The 26,365-nt window shown below is 60.0% G+C and overlaps 2 protein-coding genes across 2 annotated transcripts; both read left to right on the top strand.

Moving 5' to 3' along the window:
• Positions 1–1,053: 1,053 nt before the first annotated feature.
• On the top strand, positions 1,054–17,509 carry OTUD7B (OTU deubiquitinase 7B). Its single transcript, XM_079329711.1, is given in 14 exon segments — positions 1,054–1,173; positions 7,380–7,497; positions 7,695–7,949; positions 8,066–8,284; positions 11,768–11,869; positions 12,299–12,426; positions 12,789–12,901; positions 13,519–13,646; positions 14,245–14,394; positions 14,835–14,949; positions 15,575–15,659; positions 16,206–17,144; positions 17,147–17,335; positions 17,337–17,509. Coding segments are annotated over 13 exon segments (2,625 nt in total). The 5' UTR covers positions 1,054–1,173; positions 7,380–7,424; the 3' UTR covers positions 17,466–17,509.
• A 3,766-nt stretch (positions 17,510–21,275) lies between these two features.
• Positions 21,276–26,278, top strand: MTMR11 (myotubularin related protein 11). Its single transcript, XM_079329556.1, has 15 exons — positions 21,276–21,570; positions 21,648–21,763; positions 22,088–22,160; positions 22,276–22,418; positions 22,511–22,749; positions 22,844–22,931; positions 23,008–23,096; positions 23,170–23,291; positions 23,370–23,433; positions 23,644–23,714; positions 23,786–23,961; positions 24,050–24,220; positions 24,421–24,612; positions 24,903–25,163; positions 26,049–26,278. The coding sequence occupies exons 1-15, from the start codon at positions 21,381–21,383 to the stop codon at positions 26,142–26,144; spliced, it is 2,091 nt and encodes a 696-aa protein (XP_079185682.1). The 5' UTR covers positions 21,276–21,380; the 3' UTR covers positions 26,145–26,278.
• The last annotated feature ends 87 nt before the right edge of the window (positions 26,279–26,365 follow it).

Raw genomic sequence — 26,365 nt, 5'->3', positions numbered from 1 at the left:
GCCCCTTGCTGGGCACCAGAGACATCGGGCAGGATCCGCTGTGTGAACAAACAGAGCAGCCAGCAGGGACAAACCCTGGGCCCGTCCTTTCTGTGCTGGACATTTCCCTGCCCAGACACACAAACAATCCCTTTGTGCAGGACACAAACAAGGGCAGGTTCCTGGCAGGACACAAAGAATGGATTCAACATCGGGATCAGCTGAGCTGTGCTCATGACATGGCCTGTTTGCCACCAGCCCCAGCAGCCCCCGGCCCCCACTGGCCACTGCTCCAGCCCCGGGCTGGAGTTTTTCCTCAGAGAAAACCTGGAGAAAGGAAGAGAGGAAGGCTGAGTGGGAGATGGACCAGAGGGCAAACACAGCAGCAGTGGCTGCACGGGAGCTGTGCCAGCGCTTCCCAGCACATCCTGGCACAGCTGGTGGCATCACCAGCCCCCTGCCCTGGGCACCCGACCCCCGGGGCTGCACAGCACTGGGGCACGGTGTGCTTCCATGGGCACCCACAGCACAGGGAATGTGGAGCACTCAGCATGGGAATGTGGGGCTCTGGACAGGGAATATGGGGCCCTGGGCACAGGGAATGTGGGGCACTCAGCCAAGGGACTGGCCATCCCACCAGCCCTGCAGTTGCTGCCCCACTCAGCATTGTTCCCGTGCCGTGGGGGAGGAACAGGGAACTTTCCACAGCAAGGAAAGCGATTCCCAGTGGGAGTCAGGCTCAGGGAGTGGGTGCTGACCCCTCACCCTCCTAGCTCAGCATTTCAGCCCCACGCAGTGGTACTGACCACACACAGGCCAGCCCCATGCTGGGGATCAGACCCTCGGGGGTCCCGGGCTCCTCACGGGTTCTCAGTTCCCTCACGGGGGTCTCAGTTCCCTCAGGGGGTCTGGGGCCCCTCAGCCGTGCCGCCGCCAGGGGGCGCTCTGCTCCCCACACACCGGGGGGCGGGGCCAGGCCCGGCCCTGCGCTCCCATTGGCCCATCCCGGCACGGCCGCGTGCGCCCGCCAAAGCGTTCCGGGCGGGAACGGGGGTGGCGGCGCGTTCCGGGTGGCGCGTTCCGTTCCGCCCCCCCCCCCGCCCGCCCCGGGAACGGCCTCAGCGGCGGCGACGACGGCGGGAGGGCCCGGGGCCGCTCCGGGCCGCGCCGCGCCGCCCATGGAGCCTCTCGTAGGTAACGGCGGGCCCCGCTCGGCCTCCGGAAAGTTTTGGCGGGGCCGGGCCTCGGGTCATGGCGCGGCTTCAGGGGGCGGCGGGGGCGGGTCCCGGTGTCGGGGCGCGGGGCCCGCGCTCGGTGCCGGTGTGGGTGTCGGGGCGCGGTGCTGGGCTGCGTCCCGAGGCCGTTCCGCGGTGCGGGTCCCCCCTCAGCTCGGTCCCGGCCGCAGCCCGGGCTGAGCCGCCGGGCGGGGGCTTCACCCGCGGTTCGGGCTCCCGGGATCGGGCCCCCCGGCTGCCTCTGGGGCAGGGCGGGACGTTTCCCGGTCCCGGCGGCGCGGCGCCGAGCAGCTGTCGTGTCGGTCCTTGCTTTGCCGGGGTGCCCGCTGGGCTGCCGCTCCCTTGGGTCGCTCCGTGCCGAGCGGGGCAGAGCGGAGCTGCCCCGGCCGGGCTCAGTCCCGGCCCGTGCGGACAGGGAGCCCCTGGTGTGGCTGAGCCTCTCCCGGGTGTCGGGCCAGCTCCAGGGAAACGGCCCGAGGCCTTGGAGGCACTCGCGAACCGGCACCGAGCCTCCCGCTGTTGGGTTGGGTCTCGCGGTACCGGGAGCTCGGCTTTTCTCTCGCAAACGGGTACGCGGAGGGCTCCAGGCGGAACCCGCCGGGCTCCTAAAGGCCTTGCTGCAGCGGGAAAGTCCAAACTTCCAGCGGGATTCCTCACTCTGAATCACTGGGATTTTTTTTTCCTCACCTGGCACATGTCCATGCTGAGTCGTTTTTTGGGGAAATGTCATGTTTAGGCTGCTTATAGATGGTTTTGTGCTAAAGAAACTTCAGGAGTGGGGATGTCGTGGCCACTTGTGGATGCAGTGTTGGATGTGTCTGAAGGGGCAGCTGTCAGGACACACAGCTGGATCCCTGTGATGCTTCAGGTTTGAGACCCTTGTCAGCCCCTCTGTGAAATTTGGCACTCTGCTCGTCCTGGTGCCTTAGCATTGGTTCGGTTTTCTGTTGGAATTTATTTCGTTTTCCGCTGGTGTTTGTGGTGACTGTGCCACTCAGTGCAGGGATGTGGCTGTTCTGTCCGTGGAGCAGTGCTGGGAGATGCTCTGGCCCTCGGCTCTCATAGTCCTGAGTTACACCCTAAACTCCTCCCTGCAAACCACTGAAAATGGGTTTTCCTGCGGGCAGAGCACTGGGCTGAAACGTTCTGGGGAGAAAAGGCGCAGAATTGGTGCTGGAGCTGCCGTGGCCTCATTGCAGAGGGACACTTGGAGCATCCCCCGGGACACAGGCAGGGACAGCCTGTGCCAGGCCCAGCTCCTGCAGGCTGGAAATAGGCACGGCCTGCTGTAAGGGGAACTTGGCTCAAAGGGAATTTCCTTGGCACTGAGAGAACCGAGTGCATCGTTACAGAATCCTGTAATTTTGGGAGCAAGAGGAATTGATAAGCAGGAGGGATAATGATAGTGGGACAGAGGCTGGATTTGATGGAGCTGCTGTGTTTGTGTTGGAGACTTGTTGGGGTTTTGTCTGTCTTGGAGGTGTCAATCTGTTGGGTTCTTCAGCCCAAGGTTCAGGATGGGTATTGGGAGGAGCCCAGCTGTGTCTGGAGCACTGGGAAGCTGCTGGAGAAAAAAAAAGCTCTGGAAAAAACAGGATAAAGCTGTTCATTGAAGCACTGAAGCTTTATAAAAATGGGATTATTTCTATAACCACTCCAACTCCCGAGCACAGTGTGGTTTTAGGAGCCCCTTTTCCCTGCTGGAAAAGTTTGTTTGCAGGGATTATGCGCTGTCTTTTTGGATTGTGCTAAAACTCTGCCAGAGGCTCCTGCTGTTGCCAGAATGGTAAATTTTGGAGAGCTGCTCCTACCACGCTGAGATGCAGCCACAGAGCCACATCCAGCACCGCCACAGCTTCTGTTCCCAAACATCCCTGCTCCTGCCTCTCAGATTGGCTTCCTTCTGCACCCACAGCACCCCTCCTTGGGCTGAGGGGCTGATGAGCTCGAGGATGTCCTGCACCATCAGTTCTATCAGGAGTAACTGGTTTTTGATGATGGTGAGGATGATGATGGGCCAGGTTGGTTCCCGTGCTGGAAGAGGCGGGAGCTGTGGGGTCTGTGTCCCACCCAGGAGAGTGAGCACAGCACAGGTGTCTCTGTGTGTGCCCCAGGTGTCTCTGTGCCCCAGGAGCTCAGTGAGCACAGCACAGGTGTCTCTGTGTGTGCCCCAGGTGTCTCTGTGCCCCAGGAGCTCAGGGAGCACAGCACAGGTGTCTCTGTGCCCCAGGAGCTCAGGGAGCACAGCACAGGTGTCTGTGTGCCCCAGGAGCTCAGGAAGCACAGCACAGGTGTCTCTGTGTGCCCCAGGAGCTCAGGGAGCACAGCACAGGTGTCTCTGTGTGTACCCCAGGTGTCTCTGTGCCCCAGGAGCTCAGGGAGCACAGCACAGGTGTCTGTGTGCCCCAGGAGCTCAGTGAGCACAGCACAGGTGTCTCTGTGTGTGCCCCAGGAGCTCAGGGAGCACAGCACAGGTGTCTCTGTGCCCCAGGAGCTCAGGGAGCACAGCACAGGTGTCTCTGTGTGTGCCCCAGGAGCTCAGTGAGCACAGCACAGGTGTCTCTGTGCCCCAGGAGCTCAGGGAGCACAGCACAGGTGTCTCTGTGCCCCAGGAGCTCAGGGAGCACAGCACAGGTGTCTCTGTGCCCCAGGAGCTCAGGGAGCACAGCACAGGTGTCTCTGTGCCCCAGGAGCTCAGTGAGCACAGCACAGGTGTCTCTGTGTGTGCCCCAGGAGCTCAGTGAGCACAGCACAGGTGTCTCTGTGTGTGCCCCAGGAGCTCAGGGAGCACAGCACAGGTGTCAGCTCAGGACGGGCGCGTTAATCCCCGTGTGCAGCTCTGCTGGCAGTGTTAGGTAACCTGCTGGGCCAGGACAGGGCTGTGGGGTGGCACACAGGCTGCCCCCTGTTCTGGGGAGCAGGAGAAGGCCAGAAACCTTCAGGAGCATCAGGGCACGCTCATCAAAGCTCACGGAGAAGCTCATTTTTGTCATTGTTATTCTGGGAGGGCTCGGGTTGGAGCTGCTCCCACCTGCGTGTCGCAGCATGGCCTTTCCCCTTGGGACCCCCATGCTTAGCCCTGAGTGCTGCCAGATTTCAGAGTTTTATAGGATTTGGGGTTTAGGGGTTTGATATGTGCTGGTTTGCCACTGCTGCAGCTCCCCAATGGTGGGAGCAAAAACATCCGTGTGGGTCTGGCTGGATTAAATTTCCCTTTGGGTTTGGGCACCTCCTGCCTCTCCTGCAGCTCTGGCCTGGGGTTCCCCGTGTGCCTGTGGGGAAGGGATGTGGCAGAGGGGTTGGGCTGGGAGCAGAGCCCTGTGAGTGGAGTCCTGGCTCCCAGCTTGCTTCCTGCCCTCAGCAAAACATCACGTGGCAGATCCGGGGGAAAGACGTCAGAGTTTGCTGCTCCTAAAATATTTCTGGAAGTAGCTTTATAAACACACAGAAGTCACCGGTCCTGACCGACCTTGGGTCAGGATTTGGCCCTAACAAAGAGAATTGTTTCCTGTTTCTGCAGTGTGTTTGGTACAATTGAAAACTAATAAAATACAGAAATTAAAGCCCCATAAATTCTATTCTGGAGCTTTGAATGGATCCAGTTTTGCTGCTTCACAGTTGGTTCAGGGGAGCTCCTCCAGTTCAGTGTTCCCAATGGTTGATTTCCCCCCAGGATGGAGCTGAGAGGCACTGAGCTCTTGGACCTTGTGTCCTCTTGGATTGCTCCCTGGGTCTCCTGAGTTCTGTGATGATGGGCAGGGAGCAGAGTGCTGCCTGTGCAGGGCAGGGCCAGGATGCTCCACCTGGATGTCCCTTCCTAAACCTGGTGTGTGACCACTGGAGTTGCCCAGGGAGAGGTCAGAGGCAGCAGGAGAGAGGAGGCTCTGGGGGCTTTATGACTTTCCCCTTTCTTAGGATGGAGGTTTGATGTTAAAGGTCTGAATTCCCGTTAGGAAGGATTTGCAGGCTGCCAGGATTGAGCAAGCCCAGCTTTGCCCCATTGCCACGGGCACGGCTGAGCAGTGTCTGCTGCCTGGGAGGCTGAAGGTTGGTGTCAGTGCTGGGTGGATCCCCTTGGGATGGGGCTCTGGCTCGTTCCCAGGGGCTGTGACCGTGGAATGCTGTTTGCACCGAGCTCTAGCTCCTGCTCCGAGCGAGGAGCGACCCCAGCACGGCTGAGCTGCCACAGGAGCGTTCTGTGCTCAGGCCTGTGCGAGTGTGGGGGGATATTTGTTAAACATTTGCTGGAAACCTGCAAAGAGCTGCTGGGATCGCCAGGATCGCAGGGCTTAGTCCTAAATGAGTTTTCTGCATATTTGTGCTCGGGATGTGCCAGGAGCACTCCCTTGGGATCGCACCCAGCCGTGCTGCATCCCCCTGTGCTCCCGGGGGCTTTGAGGGATACTCAGCACCTGCTGCACTGCTGAGGGATGGATTTGCAGTTGTGGATTTCCTACCTGGGCTCGTATTTCTGACCTGTTCTGGAAGGAAGGAAGAGGAGAGAGCGTTTCCCTTCCACAGGGAAAGGAAATAATCAATAACTCTGGGGTGAGGACATTTCTGCGTCTGATCCCTCAGTAAATCTCCAACAACCCGTCACCGCCTCGTTGGACCCAGAGTTTTCCCTCTGTGTTTTCCCTGGCGTTTTTGTGCATGTGGGAGTTCGGAATGCCGTGCACCAGAGGGTGGGATGTGCTGCCTGTTCCCTCCCCAGAGCTCCGCCGTGTGCGCTGAGTTTTCATTTTCCTTGGAATTCCACTCCCACCTGAAGGAAGTTTTACCCATTTTCGCAGCCGGTTTTGTCCTGGGGCCGCTCCTCATTCCTGCAGCTCTTGCCAGGGATTAGAGGATCCAAACGTGCGGCTCCTAATTAGGGATGTTCCCTGAATTGGTGGAGTAAGAGCAGGAATCAGTGCCAGATCCTGCTCCCAGAGTGCTGGGCTCTGGCATCGCTGCTTCCACGCAGCTCCCACTTGCTCCGGCAGTGAAGGGAGACAGAGTTTTTCTGGGAGGAGGAACAAATAACGACAGGATTGTGAACAGTGGGAATGGTTTCTATACAGCAAAGCCAAGACATTCCATGTTAGAGACTGGATGTAACAGGTTCTCGTGGGGAGTTGTGCTGTAAGGGAATTTCACTCACCTTTAGGGATAATCTTGGAAAAAAAAATAATTTCAAGGCACCAGGGGAGGTTTTGCCCATCTTTAGGGAGAATCCTGAAAAAGAGAGTTTAGTTCCCAGGCACCAGGAAAACAGTTTTGTTCCACACAATCCTGAAATTTGCTCTTGTACCTGATACACCAGCACCTCCCTCTCCCAGCCTTCCCAGATTTCCCACTTCCAGATTTTCAGCTTGGCATAAATTCTTTGCCCATTATCTTCTGTTTCTTGATGGCAGAATTTTTATCCCAGCCTGTAACTGCAGACCAGCAGATTCCGTGGAGCCCTTTGCTGATCTGGGCTCCCACGGACAGGGCTGCTCTTCCTTTCCCTCTCTGCCCCGAGGAATGCAGAAAATCAGGATTTGGAGGCATGGCAGGAGCACACGCCTTCCGAAGGCTCAGGACCTGACAAAATCCAGATTTATGGACTAGATCTGTGGTTTTGTTCCCCTCTGGGAAGGAGCTCTGGAGCTGAAGGAGCCTGGCGAGGGGCTCAGGAGTAGAAAGGGACTCTGTGTGGACATTGATTTTGTCTGCCAGAGCAATTGGGGTTGTTTTGTTTGGTTTGGTTTGGTTTTTTTGTCTGAAAGGGTCTTTTAAAAATGTATTTTCCTTTGGACACATCTCCTAAATCTAGCATTTTGTCCTTACTTCCCTTTCCTTGCCTCACAGCTGGGGTGCTTGAAGTGGGATGGGGTCAGGGATTTGCTCCCTATAAATGTACAAGAGAAACTTTCTGCTTTTTCATTGCTCCCAAATATTCATTGATTATGTAATTTATTCCTGGATCCTTATTCCTAATTTGGAAAGAAAAGCTCCACCACCTTTGAGATGAGAATGGGTTTAGTTTGTGAATTTTGCAGGGAAATGCCCGTTGTTGTTTCCAGCACAGTGGGGGGTGTTGTGCCAGCTCTGGGGCGTGAGGCGGCGGTCGGGGCAGGCTCAGGTGCCCTCAGCTCGTTCCTGTGGCGTGAGCAGCCCGTGCTCTGGTGTCCTTCCCAGATTGATGCCGAGGAGCGGCGCTGCTGACCCCGCCCGGCCTCGGCTATGGACATCGTCCTGTCGGATTTTGTTCGCTCTACGGGGGCAGAGCCGGGGCTGGCCAGGGACCTGCTGGAAGGTGTGCAGAGCTGGGAGCAGCGGGGTGGCTGATGGGGAGCTGGGAGGAGGGAATGGAAAACGGGGAGCAGTGAGGGAAGTTAGGGGGTGGCTGATGGGGAGCTGGGAGGAAGAAGGGCTGGAAGAGGGCGAGGGAGGTGGGGGCTGAGACAGTTTCCCACAGTGATATTTGGGAAATGCTGCTCCCTTCCCGTGCAGGCAAGAACTGGGACCTGAGCGCGGCGCTGAGCGACTTCGAGCAGCTGCGGCAGGTGCACGCGGGGAGCCTCCCGCCAGCCCCGGGTGAGCCCCACAGGGCACCGGGTGAGCCCCACGGAGCACAGCCCCCCGAGCCCCTCGGAGCACAGCCCCACGGAGCACAGCCCCACGGAGCACAGCCCCTCGGGGCGCGGCCCCCCGAGCTGGCGCGGCCGGCGCGGCCCCCGCTGCAGCGCCAGGACGACGTGGTGCAGGGTCAGTGCCAGAGCCGGCGCCGCTCCAGCCTCCCGTGCCGCCCCGCTGCCGCAGCTCGGAGCCGGCTGCTCGGGGTTTGCTGCTCCTGCCCCACTTTGCCGTTTGCTCTCCCCCAGAGAAGCGCCTGTCCCGAGGCATCTCCCATGCCAGCTCCACCATCGTGTCCCTGGCCCGTTCCCACGTGTCCAGCAATGGCAGCAGCAGCGAGCACCTGCTGGAGATGCCCATCTGCACCTTCCAGCTGCCTGACCTCACTGTGTACACCGAGGATTTCCGCAGCTTCATCGAGCGCGACCTCATCGAGCAGTCCATGCTGGTGGCACTGGAGCAGGCTGGTGAGTGCTGGACCCTGCCGTGGGCAGTGACACCCTGGGATAGCACATGGATGCGCATCCAACAGGGAATCCTTCCGTCGTTTTTGTGGCCTGCTGCAAGGGCTGAGTAGGAACCACTTCCCTTCACCCATGGAAACTGAGTGTGTTATCGCTGTGCACAGTTGAGAGGGAAAACACCCCAAAACTGGCATTGGAACACCCCCAAAACTGGCATTGTCTCACCCCTGGAGCACCCCAATGCTCCATCCTGCCTGTCCTGTGGAGAGACAGGGAAGGGGGAATTCCTGTGTAACACATCCTGTAACATTCTGCATTGATTACAGACCCTGGAGATCGATGCTGCTGCTCCAGCGCCTGCTGGGTGCCTGGAGAGGAACCTCAGGTTTGCTTTCCATCAGGTTCCAGAGGAGCTGTGAGGGGATCTGTAAATTAGGGAATGAGGGGACATCCATGCTGGCAGGGAAAAACCTCATCCCTGGCACCAGGAAGGTGCAGGACATGTGAGGGATCTCAGGAGGGTTTGCACCCTCCCCCTGTTTCTGAGGTGCTGCACATAGCAGAAAACACGTTATCCATAGGGATACCAGGCACTCTGAGGGCCCAGTGTCTGCCTGTGCTGCTCAGGAGTTGCTGTAAGAAATATTCTCATGTTTTGGGAATGAGCACCTGATCCCCGTGATCCCGTTACACGGCGGCGCTGTGCGGTGACAGCAGAGCTGCTGGCTCTGGTGCAGATAAACCCCAGATCTCGTCCCCCTGGAGCCAGGGCTTGGGTTCCTGTGTCCCAACACTAATGGGGTGCGGGGCTGGGGCTTGCTGGCTGCTTCACTGTGCGCTGGGGGCGCTTCCAGGTGTGCTGAGATGCCGTTAACAGGAAGGAATTTAGAAATTCAGAGTTTTAGAAAATGCCTTTTAGAGACTTGAGTGTCTGTGGGTTGTTATAAATGAGTGTTTTGTCTGTAACAAAGGGCTGTAGTGCAGCTATGAAATATTCCAAGCTGGATTGCAAGTAGGGTTTTGAGCATGGTACTGGGATCTACAGAGACTCCCGTTATTAATTTAGGATACACCATCCTTAGGGGATTAAGGAGATATTTTATTGCCGAATAAATGTTCAGATCCTCTTCCCCATGATCCTCTTCCCCATGTATTCAGAGGTCTGGTTGCCCCAAAGGGTGGCCAGCAGTGTCTGTGTCCGTGTTGGATCCCAGGAGCAGTCCCTGGGACACTCCCTGTGTCAGCAGCAGGAGCAGGTTCCCATTCCCAGTAGCCTTAGGGGAGCCATTCATGTTTGGATGAGGCAATCCTCCCTTCAGGCTGGGTGGAGCCATCCTTTCCTTCCCATTGCCATGGCCTGTGCAGGTGGCTCCTGCAGGAAGATGCACTGGGATTTCCCCAGGCAGCCTCTGGGGACAGGCAGGTGTCCCGTGGGATAACGCAGGGTCACGGAGCTGGATGCACAGGGAGCCTCTGGATGCCACTGGACTTCTCCTGTGGGCAGAAGATCTGCTGCCACCATGGCCATTCTGGGAAGATCCCTCGGGCTCCTAAATCCATTTGATTCCCTGCAGAGCTCTTAGGGGCTCTTAGCTCGTAATAGCCACACACAAGGAAATGTGTTGTTTTCAACACTCCTGGGCAGCCTCTTGGCATTTCTGCACACTGGGATGGGGAGCAGAGCACTGGGAGGAGGGAGCAAAGCACTGGGAGCAGAGCACTGGGAGCAGGGAGCAGAGCACTGGGAGCAGAGCACTGGGAGCAGAGCACTGGCAGCACAGAGCAGAGCACTGGGAGCAGAGCACTGGGAGCAGGGAGCAGAGCACTGGGAGCAGGGAGCAGAGCACTGGGAGCAGAGCACTGGGAGCAGAGCGCTGGGAGGGGGAGCAGAGCACTGGGAGCAGAGCACTGGGAGGGGGGAGCAGAGCACTGGGAGCAGAGCACTGGGAGGGGGGAGCAGAGCACTGGGAGCAGAGCACTGGGAGGGGGGAGCAGAGCACTGGGAGGGGGGGAGCAGAGCACTGGGAGCAGAGCACTGGGAGGGGGGAGCAGAGCACTGGGAGCAGAGCACTGGGAGCAGGGTTGGGCGTGCGGCTCCTTTGGAACTTCCCTTGCGTAACTGGAACCAGTGCAAACACTTGGGCACACAAATACCTCCCCAAGGTGTGTCCTCTCACATCTGACTCGGGCAGAGGTTGCACAAGCTCGGAAGCACCAAGCGGACGTGCAGAGTGCTGGAAAGGAGCATCATTCCCGCGGGAATGAGGGGAAGGAGCTCGGGGCTGCCCCAGCAGCAGTGGGACAGCTCCTGGCAGCGCTGTGTGGGCTGCCCTGGCCCTGGGCCACTTGGGCAGGCTCCCGTGCCAGGAGCTGCAGTCAGGGAGCAGCAGCCTCTCCGTGCAGGGCCATTGTGCTGGGGACAGGAACAACCTGCCTGTGTCACACTCAACTCAACTTTTTGTTTTCGAGTGGTTTGGGATGTTTTAACCCCTGCTTTCTGCCTTTAGTTCCTCTCCAGCTGCTCTCCCTGAGGTTGTACAAAGCATTTCCAGCAATCCAATGTCTTTGTACTGGGGTCCCTGGTAGGGATTGTGCTCCAGAGGAAGGAGAGACTCTTTGGAAACGATGGGAAAGGGCTGAGTTCCTGCAGGAGCAATTTAAATGCAACTTGGAAGCCTAAACAGCCTCATCCAGCCAAAAGCCTGCCTGTTGCACTGGATCCAAAACTCCTGGAAAATGTGGCAGCTAAGGAGGGATGTTGAGGGCAGAGTGAGAAATGGCCAGAGGGTTCAGAGTCCTGGCCAGCCCAGCTTTGCTCCCTTGGGAAGGGCTGACTCTCCAGCCACACTGGGCTCACTGGACATTTTTTCCTACCTTGTATTTTTAGCTGCTCTTGACTTGAATCACCACAGTGGCCCAATACTCCCGGCCTAAAGTGCTGTCGTTTTGCATTTGCAGCAGGAAAGCTGCTGGGATCAGCAGAAATCCTGGAGTATTCTGCCTAAAAAGCAGTGAGCAGGGAAACCCAGCCATGAGAGAGTTGAAACCAGAGGAATTTGGTTCCAAAAAGCAGCAAAAGGCTGTTTTTCCCTGGAGAAGTTGTTTGTGCTGAGTGTTCCTGGAGGGATTTTCAGCCTGATGGGCTGTGAGGAGGGAAATAAGGGATGTGGGGAAAAGCAGATAGAGGAGAACTGGTCTAGGTAGAAGTCCCAGCTGCAGCCCTGATTTGTGTGACCCCAAATTCAGCCCGGGCTTTTTGTGGCATCCCTGGGGAGTTTTACAGCTCCGGTCTTTTTGTTGCCTTGTCACTGTCCTGACTCTTCCCCCAGCCTTGGGCAGGTCTGTCCATTCCCTGCTGCCCAGGCTCTCCTGCACTTGCTGAGCTGTTTTTGGCTGTGGTTTCAGGAGGGCTGAGCCCCGTGGTGCCCCCAGGCTCCCCCATCCCCTGCTGTGCCACGCTCTCCCCAGTCTCCCCAATCTCCCCAGGGCGTCTCAACTGGTGGGTGACGGTGGATCCGAGCTGCCAGCGCCTGCTGCCCCTGGCCACCACTGGCGATGGGAATTGCCTGCTCCACGCTGCCTCCCTGGGTAAGGCTTGGCTCAGTCCACAGGGAAACAGGAGCAAGAGCCAGGATCCCCCTTTGGGAGCAGGACCCCCAGCCTGGCGGGAAGCCGGGATGCTGCTGTTGGTGTGCAGGAGCAGCCACAGAGCTCAGAGTCAGCGGGACTGGGGTGTCTGGAAGGGATCAGTGGGACTGGGGTGGCTGGAAGGGCCCAGCGGGACTGGGGTGGCTGGAAGGACACAGAGGGACTGGGGTGGCTGGAAGGGAAGGGGCTGCCAGCAGCCTGTGTGCTTCTCAAATCCTTCTCCCCCTCTGTCTGGCAAGTGTCCCTGGATTCCTGAAGGAAACGTGGGATGATGGAGCAGCCCCTTCCCTTCCCTGTGCCGGGAGCTCCGTGGGTCAGGGAGGGACAGGAGCCCCTCCTGACCTTGCGGGCCGTTCCTTGTCCCTGCAGGGATGTGGGGCTTCCACGACCGGGACCTGGTGCTGCGGAAGTCGCTGCACACGCTGATGGACAGGGGCGCCGAGCGGGAGGCGCTGAGGCGCAGGTGGCGCTGGCAGCAGACGCAGCAGAACAAGGAGGTGGGAGCCACTGGATGCTGGTTCGGGCGCTCTTTGCCCAGGGAAAACATCCCAGGGTTTGGGAGGTGCTTCCTGTCAGGTCTGGAATTCTGGGCAGCTCCCTCCTGTGCTGTGGTCAGGGGTGTTCTGCAGTCAGAGCTGCAGGAAAATGAAAGGGTGTTGGGGCAAATGACAGGACAGGGGGAATGGATTTAAATTGAGAGGGGAAGTTTGGATGAGTATTGGGAAGCACTTTTGAGGACGTGGTGCAAAGTGTGTTGATTGTTTTTGCTTAAACCCATAGAGAAAAGTTCTGCTGTGGGTATAAAGTGACTGGAAGAGCTTCACTTGGGGGATTTTGGTTTCCCTTTGCCATTTTTCAGTCCGGCCTGGTTTACACGGAGGAGGAGTGGCAGAAGGAGTGGAATGAGCTGATCAAGCTGGCGTCCAGTGAGCCCCGAGTGCACTACGGCACCAACGGCGGCAACTGCGGCGGGTACGGGCAGGGAGGGCAGGGGAGAGCAGGGGAGGGCAGGGGACACCCAGGGGAGGGCAGGGGACACCCAGGGGAGAGCAGGGAGCATCAACCTCAGGGCACAGCTCTCTGTGCTCCAGGGCACAGCACAGGGCCTATGCTGGTCTGTCTGTCTGTCTCCTGGGGTTTGGTCTGTCTGTCTCCTGGGGGTTTAGGGGAAGGATGAAGGATTCCAAGGAAACATAAGGCAGATGGAGCATCCTGGAAAGGATTTTGGTGCTGCACAACCTCTTCTGTGGGGTAGCAGATGGACTGAGCAGCGAATAAATCGTTTCCTTGTGTTGCTTGCTCTGAAATGGGAGAATAACACAGAGCTGGGAGTTTTGGCCATTTTTTCAAGGACACTTCCCTGCCACAGATGTCCAGCTCCTTAGCAATGCCAGGCAGCAGCTGGGTGTCCCTTGGGCACGAACCCTTGTCTTGGAGCAGGACATTTTGGGAGTCCACACTGAAATCCTCAGATTAGTGCTGAGATCAGCCTTAGCCACCTCTTGGTGGCTGACTGTGAAACCTCCTCCTGGTGCTACAAAGCAAGCAGTTGAATATCCAGGGGATGCACCCTTTCTCCTGTCCCCAAGGGTGGAGAGCTCCGAGGAGCCAGTGTACGAGAGCCTGGAGGAGTTCCATGTCTTTGTGCTGGCCCACGTGCTGAGGAGACCCATCGTGGTGGTGGCAGACACCATGCTGCGGGACTCGGGCGGCGAGGGTGAGACCTGCCTCTCTTCCCAAAGCCCCTCCTCTCACCTTTCCACCTTTCCTTTCTACCCTGATTTTCATGAGGCCTCTTTGCCCTCAAGGCTGGACCTGGAATTGGGAATGGCACAGGGGGGAAAATTACTGCAGGTAAAGCCCACAGGGCCAGGCTTGGCTCCCCACCCGATTTCTGCTGCTTCGAGGGCATCCACATGAGGTTTTTTTCTTTTTCCACCTCTTTTGCCCCTATACACACACCTAGAGATGGGAAACTCCGTTCCCTGGGTGGCAGATTTTCTACCATCAGCTTCAGTTTCCTGTCTGAGAAGGTGAATCCATTTCCATCGTTCTGGGGGCAAAGTTTGTCTGCGGGGGAGTGAAGAGGAGGGCTTTTTATAGAAAATACCAGTTCATTCTACATTTTAAATCCTCCTGGTGTAAAATAAACATCTATTTTGGGTTGTGGTTTTGTTTAATGTCCCCTGAAAAGACAGATAATTGCAGGTAAGCCCTCAGCTGAGGCAAACAGCTCATTCTGGAGCAGTTGCAGCACAAACAACTCTGAACTCTTGAACCTGTGACCAGAACTAACCGCTCTTGCTTCTTCCCAGCTTTTGCCCCAATTCCCTTTGGAGGGATCTATCTGCCTCTGGAAGTCCCAGCCAACAAATGCCACCGGTCTCCATTGGTTCTGGCTTATGACCAAGCCCATTTTTCTGCCCTGGTCTCCATGGAGCAGAAGGAAAACACAAAGGATCAAGGTGGGTGATGAGATTCGGGTGAACAAAGCACTGAGGAGGAAGATTTGGGAGTGCTGGGGAGGAAAACTGGCCAGGACCCGTCACTATGCATGTCAGCCCAGAAAACCAACAGAGTCCTGACCTTGGAGGGTCCTGAAGGGGCTCCAGGAGCTGCAGAGAGACTTGGGACAAGGGCCTGGAGTGGCAAGACGAGGGGAATGGCTTCCACTGACACCGGGCAGAGTTAGGTGGGGTATTGTGAAGAAACTCTGCTGTGAGGGCCATGGGGCATTCCATGGTGCTCTGACAATTCCCTGATCCTGGGTGCTGGCAGTCAGTGGGATCTGCAGTCAGGCCCTTCCCACAGAGGGGACGATGCTCCTGCAGGGGGCTCAGAGCTAGCTCCAGGCGTGGAGTGTTTGTCCTTTCGGGCTGTAAATGTGACGTTTCTGTGCCAGCAGCTGTGATCCCCCTGACAGACTCTGAGCACAAGCTGCTCCCCGTGCACTTCGCCGTGGATCCCGGCAAGGAGTGGCAGTGGGGGAAGGACGACAGTGACAACGTCAAGCTGGCCAGGTTGGTGATGTGCAGGTGACCCAGGTTTGGCTCACGGGAGGCCTGGCTGATCTTCAGAGAGGTCACGGGTCAAGGGGTCAGTCCTGACCCCTGCTGGGATTTCTTGTGCTGGATGAAAGCTGTGCCCAGGGAATGACACTGTTCATGGGGATGGAGCAGCTTTTCCTTCATTTCCCTTCATTTTGATGTGATTTGGGTGGGGCTGTGACATCTCATGAGCTTCGTTCACACGTAGTGAGGAGATGATGCTCCAGACCCTGGATCTCTGGGCTGGGCGTAGTTCGAGACACCAGCAGCAGCAGGAGTTGCACAAAACAGGGAGGGTGGCGGCCACCAGATCATGCCTGGTTTGGGTGAGACTTTGGGCAGGTCTCACCGTGGTTTGGTCCCAGCAGTTCCTGTGGCTGAGGCAGAAGCATTTTGGGTCTGACACAGAGGAATCTGATTTCTCCTTTTGGGTTTTCATTGAGAAGAAAGCTGCATAATTGCCCCTTTTGTGCCACTGGGCCTGCTGTAGGGAAACAGCCATTTAAATACATGACACATGGAACCATGTAAATATGGGGGGAGATAATGGAAAATGGAAGTGGCTCTAACGTGTGGTTTTACTCCGCTCTGATCCCAGCGTGACGCTGTCGCTGGAGGCCAAGCTGCACCTGCTGCACAGCTACATGAATGTCCGCTGGATCACCTTGCCTTGTGACACACAGGTAAAGGCACCGGGGACAGCTGCTTTACCTATGAATTATTCAGCCCTCCTCTCTCCAGGGAAGCTCGTGTAGGGCCTTTCCTGGGCGCTCTGCCCCATGTGAGGTTCTGTGCCCACAGGAATTGTGGCTGATCTGCTCTGAGAGCAGGGAGGTGACTCGTTTTGTGGGTGGGCACCTTTTCCCTAGAGCTTTCCATGCCCCTCAGGGATGCCCCACGCTCCAAACAAATGGGAGCTGTTGGCTTATGGCTGCCTCAAGACTGGGACAAGTCTCACCCCTCTCTTCCCTGGCTTTGCACCTGAAACCTCGAGCAAGTGGAGGTATCATGGAGCCACAGAATGAATCATAAGATCTGGGATATCTCAGGTTATTTGGGGGATGTTTAGGGATGTTCGGGATGCACTGGGGACACGCCTCCCTGGGTGTGTCCGGACGCTGTCCCCTCCGTGTTCCCAGCAGCACCACCTCCCTTGCTTCACCTTCCACCTGAAAATCCTAACCTGAGGAGTTTCTAGACTTTGACGTTTGTTTTCCCTTGCTCCCCAGGCGCCCCTGGCTCAGCCAGAATCCCCCACGGCCTCCGCGGGCGATGACGCTCGCTCGGCAGCCGAGTCGGGCGAGTCGGACAAGGAGTCGGTGTGCAGCAGCTCTGCCAGCAACGGGGGCAGCAGGGCAGGCAAGGACCGCGAGAAACCAAAGAAGGAGCGGGACAAGGACAAAAAACGGGCAGACTCGGTAGCCAACAAGCTGGGAAGCTTCGGGAAGACTCTGGGCAGCAAACTAAAAAAGAACATGGGGGGCCTGATGCACAGCAAAGCCATGAAGGGCGGCGTGAGCAACGGGCAGGGAGACACCCTGGAGAAGAAGAAGAAAGGATCCCTGAAAGCACGGAAAGACAGCAAGGAGGAATGTTCCCCGGGAGAGGCAGCCCCCACAGAGAGAGCGGGCGCGGGCAGAGCGGAGAAGGCGCCGGATCCCGGCAAGTACAGCAGCGACGTGCGGCTGAGCCTGAGCATCCTGCGCGCCGCCATGCAGGGCGAGCGCAAGTTCATCCTCGCCAGCCACCTCAAGACCAGCTCCCGGCACCAGTTCCAGGAGGAGATGATCCACCGGTACCTGCTGGACGCCGAGGAGCGTTTCCACGCCGAGCAGAGGCAGAAGGAGGCGGAGAAGAAGGCGCTGGGCAGCGCTGGCCCGGCCCGGAGGCCGGAGGGGGAGGTGGGCGCCCAGCGCGGCGAGGAGGCCCCGCCGAGCCCCTCCTTCGCCCAGCCGCCCCCCGCCTACCCCGCCCAGCCCCCGGAGCCGGCCCTGGCTGCCAAAATCGCCGCTTTTCCCGGCTATTCCGGCGTTTTCACCTTCCCCAGGCCCTCCGTGGGCAGCGCGGAGGGGCTGCACCCGCCCGGGTGCCCCGAGGGCCGGCGGCAGCTGGCGGGGGGGCCCTGCGGGAGCCTCCCCCCCTACGCCACCCTGCCCCGGCACCACCCGGGCCGGGCCGGCCCCTGCCCTGCCCCGCTGGGCTGCTGCTCCCCCCCAGACGTGGAGGGGCAGCCGCCCTTCCCTGCCGAGGGCAGGGGCTCCGGCTGCCTCCCCCCGCACAGCAACGGCTGCCGCGAGCTCCTCGAGCAGGACAGAGCAGCGGCAGTGGAGAAAATGAGGAGCCAAGCCCTCTACAGCATCCAGCAGACCAAGTGCAAACAGCCCAACTGCAGCTTTTACGGACACCCCGAGACCGGGAATTTCTGTTCGTGCTGTTACAAGGAGGAGCTGCGGCGCCGGGAGCGCGAGGCGCTGGTGCACAGGTTCTGATGCTCCCTGTGCAGGGCCGGAGCCGGGAACCTGGGCACTGCAATGACAGGCATCAGCTGGGTTTGGCAGCCAGCCACGCTCCGCTCCCCCTCTGAGGGCGTGGATGGGCTGGCACTGACGGGGGGCAGCAGGGAGATGGGGGAAACCAGCCCCTGCTTCCCCAGAGCCCCTGCCAGGCAGGAGGTGCAGGAGGACTCCCAGGGGTGCCTGGGGACAGTGGGGGCTGCTTGGGTCGGAGCACAGGGTGAGGGGGGAGAATTCCTCAAAAACTCAATAAACCAGACCAAAGCTTTGGGAGCGGGCAGGGGGAGCAGCTCCCACCAAGTCCTTCCTGCTTCCTGACCGCCTGGGACAGAGCAAAAAGGCCCCATTTTGAGCATCACAAACCTTTTAATGGAGTTTTTTAACACTGGTTTTATTCTGTATTTCTTCTTGCTGGTACTGAGCGACACCGTGTTGGAGTTGGACATTGGTGAGGTGACGTGGGCTGCACGCCTCCCACCCGGTCCTGGATGACTCCGAGCACCAGGACAGGCTCAGGCCTCTGTCGCCCCCTCTCCTACAAGCTCAACTCTGGTTTTAAAACGTTTTTTTTAAACTCCTTCTGAGGTGGGGGGAGCCAGGGGGACTCCCAGCGCTCAAGGGATTGGAGTTTCCTGTGCGGAACCCCCAGGGCCCGGGAGAGCTGAGGCGAGGCCCTGGGTCAGCTCTCCTGCCAGGAATTCCCAGCGGCGTGGGGCAAATCCCCAAAGATTGAAATCCCCCCACTGGAAAGGGGGCCCAGAGCACCCCCAGCGCGGGGTGGAGCCAGGGGGCACAGCCCCAGTAACTCCTACTTGAGCACAGCTACTCTGTACTACCTCTGATCCTGATTAACTCGGCTCCGTTGTGCTGAGCCACCGACTGACCTTTAGGCTGCGGAATTAATCCATATTTTTGATAACAGGGCTAAAAAGCAGAACAATAAGGTAAAATCCTCCTGTGACTAACGTCCCACGCCGTTCCTGACCCCATCCCAGCCCCCCTGGCTCCCAGAGTGGGATTCACTTTAGCACTGCGATGTTTGCACAGAATTCCTTGGGTTTTTTGGTAACTGCAGCTCCCAACCCGGGCCTGATCCTGCACGGAGTGAGGTGCAGCATTTCCTATCACACGGAAATAAAACAGGAGTTACATCCTTCAGCCAGAGCTTTACAACATTCCCTCGTTTTTATTTTTGGGTTGATTTTGCAGAAAGTGTGAAACTATGCAACCCCTTCCTGCCCATGGCCATTTTCAGGAGAAAGGGCGAGGCCTGGGCAGAGGAGCTGGAACTGTGCTGAGCTCGGGGGATCACCCGACGCCTTACACTTGGCCCTAAAAACGTTAACTTAGACCTAAAACCCCCTGAGTTAAGGCCTTTCCTACAGCTCAGTGCCCCCAAATAAGGCCTTTCCTCATGGGAACCCAACACTTTGGGTGTAGCCAGCAATGCCTCTTGTCCGCAGGTTTTCAAACCCAAATTTCAGACACCCCAGGGATGATTTGACTCCAGTGTAAGTTGCTTTCCCTGTTTTTATAAAATCCCCGAGCATGGCTGAAGCTGTGGGAAGGGGAGGGTGTGAAACCCGCTCCAACTGGCTCCTCTTACCTCAGAACAAATTCCACACTTCTTCCTCAAACTGCAGGAATTCCAGTGGACTTTAACCCCGGGGCAGGGACTCGCAGTGCTGGTTGAGTGGCACAGGCTCTGCCCCCGCTTGGTTCACCCCAAATTTTAATCTGAAATGGTTAAAACCTAACCCAAATGCTTTGCTGTTTATGGGCACTTGGTTGGAATTCCAGTTTCTGCTGTTGATTTTCCCCCAAATTGGAGCAGCAGCTTTGTTTTGGCGTTGGGAAAATCGGGAGCAGGGATGCCCCGGGGCACGGGAGGTGAAACTTCATCACCTTTCCTCGGGTTTGGGGGAATTCCTCCTGCTGGCTCCGTCCCAGTGGATGCTGGATGGGGTGGGGATGGGAAGCCCTCAGAGCTGCTCGCTGGTTTGGTGGGTTGTGGGAGGACACTTGAGAAGGCAGAAAACCCGTAGGAAAAGCAGCATAAAAACTCCAGAACTGGAGGAGACACAAACCCACCCCCAGGAGGGATTTTTCCACGGGGATGGGGACGGGGAGACTGTGGTGTGACCCCAGGGTCAAACTAAGTGCACTTACTGGTGTGGTTGGAATTCAAATTGCTGCCATCACATCCTGGTGGAAGGAGACTTTGTCTTTCAGCCTGTGTAAAACCCGTTGATGAGATTTGATTTGGTTTTATTAAATGAGATTCGCCATTGCCCGGCACCTCGGCAGCTTTGGGTCTCACTAACGCGGCACCGAGTGACCTGAATTCATTCTTCGGTGGTTTATTCACAAATTTTATTTTTACTATTATTATTAATTCCAGCTTAATTGGTGATATTTGGCCTCCCAGTGGGAGGGGCTGGAGAGTTGCACTTGGGCTGTACCTGTGGCCTCGTTGTGGCACCACAGACTCATTGACAATAAAAAACTTCAGCTGATGCACCTGAGGCTCCTTCATCCCCTCACCCCGAGACTCTGGGCATCCCCAGTTCCCTCCTGGGGAACTGCTGCTCCTCATCCCCTTCTCCATCTAATTATTGGGATTTTGGGGGTATCGTCTATAATTTATTATTTATTTTCGGGGTTATTATTTATCTTTCTTATTGTCTGACTCCATTTTGATACTAATTGGTGGCTTTCATTTAAAGAAAGAATGCCCTCGAACACCCTTCCTTCCCTGCTTCTGTCCATCCTTGCTGCTCTGGAAGCCTTTTCCCCAGCTGCATCCCAAGGCCACCCCAGAGGGTTAGGGATAAATTCCCTGAATTTAAATTAGGGATAAAATCCAGCATGGGCCTACAGATGCTGAAGCTTTAAATGAAAGAGGAAAAAGAGGTTTGGGAGTGGTTGGAGATGGATCATGGAAGGTGAGACCCCGGGAGCAGTTTCCCATAGGATTTCTGTCATCGGGATTTTCTCTCCCAGCTCGTGGTGTTTTTCCTTCCTCCCAGCACTGTGAGTGGATGCTCCATGCCCAGTGCCATGTGTGTGCTGGATGATTTTCTTCCGGGATCCCTTCTGCCATGGCCCAGACTGACCCCGTCCTGGCTTGGAGCAGCTCTGGGCTCAAAGCCTCCAGGAAATTCCTCTCATCTGCCAGGTGCCAGAGCCAAAATCCTATCCGAGCCCCTGGGAACCTCTGCCAGGTGATTCTCCTGCAGGAGGGAGGAAAATCGGGGTGCAGGAGCTGCAACCTCCAAAACTGACACTGCCCCGAAAATACGGGGGGAAATACACCAAAAATCAGGAGTTGGAACTTGAGTTTCGTCGAGTTTTCCACCTGCCTGCGTTGCGTCAGGATTTACCTGCCACATGCAGGCGCTGCTACCTCGGCTGCCTCGGGCTTTGGGTTTTGGGGTGCCCGCAGGTGCCGCGGCAGCCCCAGGACCACCAGGCAGCTGCTGCCCGGTGCGGGTCGGGGCCCGGCTCGGCTCGGGAGCCGCTGCTGGGCTGGGAGGGGAAAGCTCCGTGCTTCTGCCGTGAGTCACCGAGCAGCTTCTCCTGCCTGCGTCCAGGAGGGGCCCCGGGCCCCCCTCCCGTGACGGGGTTTGGGGGTTGCCTGCTCTGGGACCCCAGAACCGCCGGACCCGGAGGGATCTGTACCCCCGCCCCAAGGCTGAACTTCTGGGGTGCCTGAGGCTGCCCCCCTTCCGATCCGCCCCCGGGGCTCCCCCCGGGCTCCCCGGAGCTTTCCCCGGAGCTTTCCCCGGGATCCCCCCTCTTTCCCGGCGCCGGGACCGGGCCGGGGCGGCGCGGGCGGAACGGGGACCCGCGGGCTCGGGATGAGCGGAGCGCCGGGCCCCGAGGGGCGGGATGCCGGGGCAGCGGTGCCAGCGGAGGGCGGGATGCCGGAGCGGAGGGCGGGATGCCGGAGCCGGGCCGGGCGCTCGGGGCTCCCTCCCGGGCCGCTCCGGCCCCGGCGCTCGGGGCCCGCCCGGCCAAAGTCCCTGCGCCATGAGCGGGGTCCCGGGCGGCCGCCGCCCGACCTTCTCCGGGCTCGCAGGTAGGGCCGGGGCCGGGCCGGGGCTCCTGGGGCGGCTCGGGGCGCTCGGAGCCCCAGCCCAGTGTCGGTCCCCGCAGGGGAGCGGCTGCTCGAGAAGGCGGCGGGCGCCCGGCAGCGCTGCGGGAGCGGCGGCGGCTCCGTCCCGGGAACGCTGCTCTGCACCGACCGCCGCCTCGCCTTCCTGCCCGGCCAGGTGCGCCGGGAACACCGGGAGAGCCGGGAACGGCAGGAGCGGGAGAAGGAACGCGACAGAGGGGGAACCCCTGCCCCGGCGCGACCCCATCCCACCGCACCCCGATCCCATTCCGAGCCCATCCCACCGCACCCCGAGCCCCGGCTCAGCCCCACCCCGCTGCACCCCTGACTCCCATCTCACCTTGGGCTTTCACTGCAGGACGTAGTGGGGGGCAAGGCACAAGGGATATGGGATCTCCAGGTCCAGATCCATCCCCACCGCCCTTCCTGGGTCTGGGGGAACACTCCGGGATAGTTTCCAGCCCTCCCCACTCTCCCACAGGCTCCTGGCTCCCGTGGCCTCCTCCACTCTGAGGGCGAGGTGGCCCTGCCCTGCATCCACAAGCTGGTGGCAGGTAACGGGGACATCGGGGCACGAGGGACGAGCTGGGCTGGTCTCGGCTCTCAGCCCCATCGGACGAGCCGGGCGGGTCTCAGCTGGCCCCGACAGCCTCATCCCCCTGACCGCAGCCAGCAGCTTCTCCAAGCCCAAGGTGCTGACGGCCGCCTCCACCCTCAAGTTCATCCCCGAGGAACTCGCTGTCTTCTGTCGCGATTTTCGCCTGCTCCACTTCTACTTCCCCGAGAACGGGCTGTCTTCGGAGGCATTCCGGGTGAGCCGGGGAGTGCAGAAGTGTTGGACCCCCACTCTGGGGCACCCCTGGGCTCCTGGGCGCCTCACACCCCAGCGCTGGTGCCCTCGCAGGTGGCCAACGCCATCGCACAGGCACGGGAGGCGGCTGCGTGGCTGGGGGACGCTGCCGAGGGACACGATGGCTGCTCCTCCCCTGGCGAAGCCCCCCCAGAGGAGGAGGAGGAGGAGGAAGGCTCGTCCACCACACTGCTCTTCGAGAGCCTGCGGGACTGGGAGAAGGAGCTGCAGCGTCTGGGCGCTGCGGGCTGGAGGGTGAGCGCCGTCAATGAGCGCTTTGACATGGCCCCCAGGTACAGCCCCAGCACCGTCTGAGCCACTGGCAGCTGCACCTGTGCTTTGGGGGACTCCACCCTGTGTCCCCCCCTGTGTCCCACCTTCCCACAGCCTCCCCCAGTACCTGTGGGTGCCCAGCGGGCTTCTGGACCATGACCTCAAGCGAACCTTTGCCCACTTCCAGGAGCGCCGGGTGCCCGTGAGTGCCTGGGCAGGCCCTGGCAGGGTGGGGGCGCTGGGAGGGGTGTGGGGGCTTCATCCCGTTTCTCTTGCAGCGCCTGTGCTGGCACCACCCGGGTGGGGGGGACCTGCTGAGAGCCGCCAGCTTCCACCCGGCCTCGGAGCCGGGCAGCGAGGACGTGAGGTGTGTCCCGGGGGGCCCAGGGGGCTGGGGGTGCCCCTGGCCTGGCCCCACCCGGGGTTTTTGTGCCCCCCAGGTGCCTGGAGGCGCTGCTGCTGGGGGACCGCGGGCCCTGCGTGCTGGCCGACGTGGCCGAGCTGCCCACGCTCGCCGACATCCAGCTCGCCCACCTGAGGCTGCGGGCGCTCTGCCTGCCCGGTGAGTGGCACCCCCGGGACCCCCAGACACCGGGGGGCTGGGCATTCCCTCGCTGAAACCCCGTCCCACGGGATCCAGGAGCGGTGGCAGAGGAGAAGTGGCTCTCGGCCCTGGAGGGGACACGCTGGCTGGACCACGTCCGGTGAGCAGGGGACAAGGGGGCTCCTTGGGGGTGGGGAGGTATTTTGGGGTGTAGGGGGGAAATTCACCCTAAATCCCATAGTGGAATGGCCCCCCCAGCCCACCTGGGGCACTGTAGGGTGATGGGGGCATTGCGGTGGGTGCATGAGCCACCCAAACGGGTGACTGTGGCATTTTGGGGCGCCCTGACCCCCCTCCTTTGGCCCTCCAGCACCTGCCTGAGAAAAGCCGTGGAGGTGGTGTTGCTGCTGGCAGGGAAGCGCTGCTCTGTAGTCCTGCAAGGTGGGCGCACCAGGATGGAAAAGGATGGAGGGGGCTGGAAAGGGCCCCCCTCACCGCGCTGCCCCCCCCAGAGCCCTCGGACCGGGACCTGAACTGCCTGCTGGCCTCCCTGGTGCAGCTGCTGGGGGACCCCCACGCCCGCTCCCTGCCTGGCTTCCAGAGCCTGGTGCAGCGGGAGTGGGTGGCGGCCGGACACCCCTTCCCCCGCCGGCTGGGGCTGCTCTGCCGGGACAGCCCTCGAGAGGAGGTGAGACCCCCGTTCCCGTCCCGGGGGGTGATAGGAGTTGGGACCCTGCCGGGAGGAGGTGAGACCACCCATCCCGTGTCCTGCCCAGGCCCCCGTGTTCCTGCTGTTCCTGGACTGCACGTGGCAGCTCCTGTGGCAATTCCCGGCAGATTTTGGCTTCACTGAGGCTTTTCTCCTGGCGCTCCACGACAGCAGCTTCAGCCCCTACTTCAGCACTTTTCGCTTCAGCTGCCAGCGCCAGCGGCGTCACAGCAGCATGGTGAGGGGCAGGGGCACATCGCTGCACCCCCAAACCTGCCCATTTCACCCCTTCTCCTCACTCTGTCTCAGTGTCTCCATCCCCATTCCAAACTGGGGATGGGCACCCCCAGATTTCCCATTTTACCCCTCCTTTTCCCCTGCGTGCCTCAGTTTCCCCATCCCAAATAGGGCACTGACTTCCCACCTGTTCCCGCGCAGCCCCGGCTCCCCAGCCAGACCTACCGGCCCACGGGGGGCTGGCAGGGCCCCGGGGAGCTCGGGGGCAGCCCCCACACCCGCACCTTCCCCCCGGTGTGGGCCTGGGGGCGGCGCTACACCCGGCAGCAGCAGCAGCAGTTCCGCAACCCCGCGGGACCCCCGGCCCCTGCCGAGCCCCCGGCCCCAGGCACGGTGAGTGTGGCTGAGCTGGGGGGCTGCACCCCTCCTTTGCCAGCTCTTTGTCCTTCTGGATGGCTTTTCCCTCCCTTTTCCCCTTAATCCCCACTGTTTCCCCCCATTTCCTCCTTCAGCCCCTTTTATTCCTAACGCTTATTCTTTTCGCCACACTTTTCCTGCCCTGTTTTCCCTTCGCAACGGATTTCTCCCCTTCTTGTTTCCCCCTAGTCTCTACTCCCTCTCATCCCTCAGCCCAGCCGGGTTTCCCTCCGTTTTTCCTAATCCCTGTTCTGCCCCTTTTCCAGCCTGGAGACCCCTGCCCGCGGAAGGGGTCCAGGCTGGTGCTGGCTCTGGCCAAGGGCTCGCTGTGCCCCCATCCCCTGCCCTGGTGGAGCCGCCCCCCGCCGCGCCCCCCACACCGGGTGTCCCCGTCAGAGAGCCAGGGGACACGAGGGGGGCTCCCGGGGGGCTGCCAGCCCTCCCCGGGGCTGCTCCTGCCCTGCACCGCTGCGCCCTGCGTCCGCCTCTGGCGCCGCTGCTACCTCAGGGGGCTACCCCAGGAGCAGGTACTGGGGAAGGGGGCTGGGGGTCCCGCTCTGGGGGGTCCTGCTCGGGGGGTCCCGCTTTGGGGTACTGCTCTGGGGTCCCGCTCTGGGGGTCCCAGACTGTCCTGCTGCTTGGGCTGGGGGTGAGGCTGGACCCAGCTCGTGTCTATCCAGCTAGCCATGTTTGTGTGTCCAGCGGTGGGGATGGATGGATGGATGGATGGATGGATGGATGGATGGATGGATGGATGGATGGATGGATGGATGGATGGATGGACATACAGATGGACCTGTGTCCATCCATCCTACCCTGTCTGTGTCCCTGTCCCGTGCTGGACATTCTGTCCTGTGTTACCAATCCTTGTGTCCTGGTCCCATGATGAACACTCTGCCTTATCCATGTTCTCATCCCCGTGTCCCGTGTCCCTGTCCCGTATCCCCTGTCCCGTGTCCCCTGTCCCTGTTCCCTGCCCCATCCCGGTGTCCCTTGCCCCTGTCCCTGTCCCTGTCCCGTGTCCCCTGTCCCTGCCCCCTGTCCCCGTCCCTGCCCCTCCCCTGCCCCTGTTCCCTGCCCCATCCCCTGTCCCTGCCCTATCCCCGTGTCCCCTGCCCCTGTCCCCTATCCCCTATCCTTGCCCCATCTCCTGTCCCATCCCCGTGTCCCTGTTCCCTGCCCTATCCCCTGTCCCCCGCCCCCTGCCCCGTCCCCTCTCCCCTATCCCGTCCCGGTATCCCCTGCCTCCTGTCCCCTATCCCCTGCCCCATCCCCGTGTCCCCTGTCCTGTGTCCCCTGTCCCCTGTCACTGTCCCATCCCCGTGTCCCCATCCCCTGTCCCTATCCCCTGCCCCATCCCCGTGTCCCCCATCCCCGTGTCCCCGTGTCCCGTGTCCCCTGCTCTCTGGCAGCCGGGCCGCCTGGCGCCGTCGCTGGCCGGGCTGGCTGAGGAGCTGCAGCTGCTGCAGGAGCGGCTCGGTGCCTGGGCCGGGCGGAGGCCGCGCTGAGCGCGGGGACCGGAGCGCCGGCGGGGGACCCGGCGGATCACGGGGGCCGGGAGGGGCCCGGCGCGGTCCCGGGTGCCCCCGGTGCTGCGCGGACACCGCGGGCTCGTGGCTTCCATTAAATCTGTGCTGCCTCCCTGAGGCTCCGCAGCTCCCATGGGGACTGGAGGGGATGGCGTGGGGCTGGAATGGGGACGCGGCGGGACCTCCGGCACGGGGATCGT

Source organism: Erithacus rubecula (assembly GCF_903797595.1).
Source record: "Erithacus rubecula genome assembly, contig: SUPER_33_unloc_1, whole genome shotgun sequence".
Taxonomy (NCBI): Eukaryota; Metazoa; Chordata; class Aves; order Passeriformes; family Muscicapidae; genus Erithacus; species Erithacus rubecula.
The sequence above is the reverse complement of the archived record's forward strand: the minus strand, read 5'-3'. Positions and strand labels throughout refer to the sequence as shown.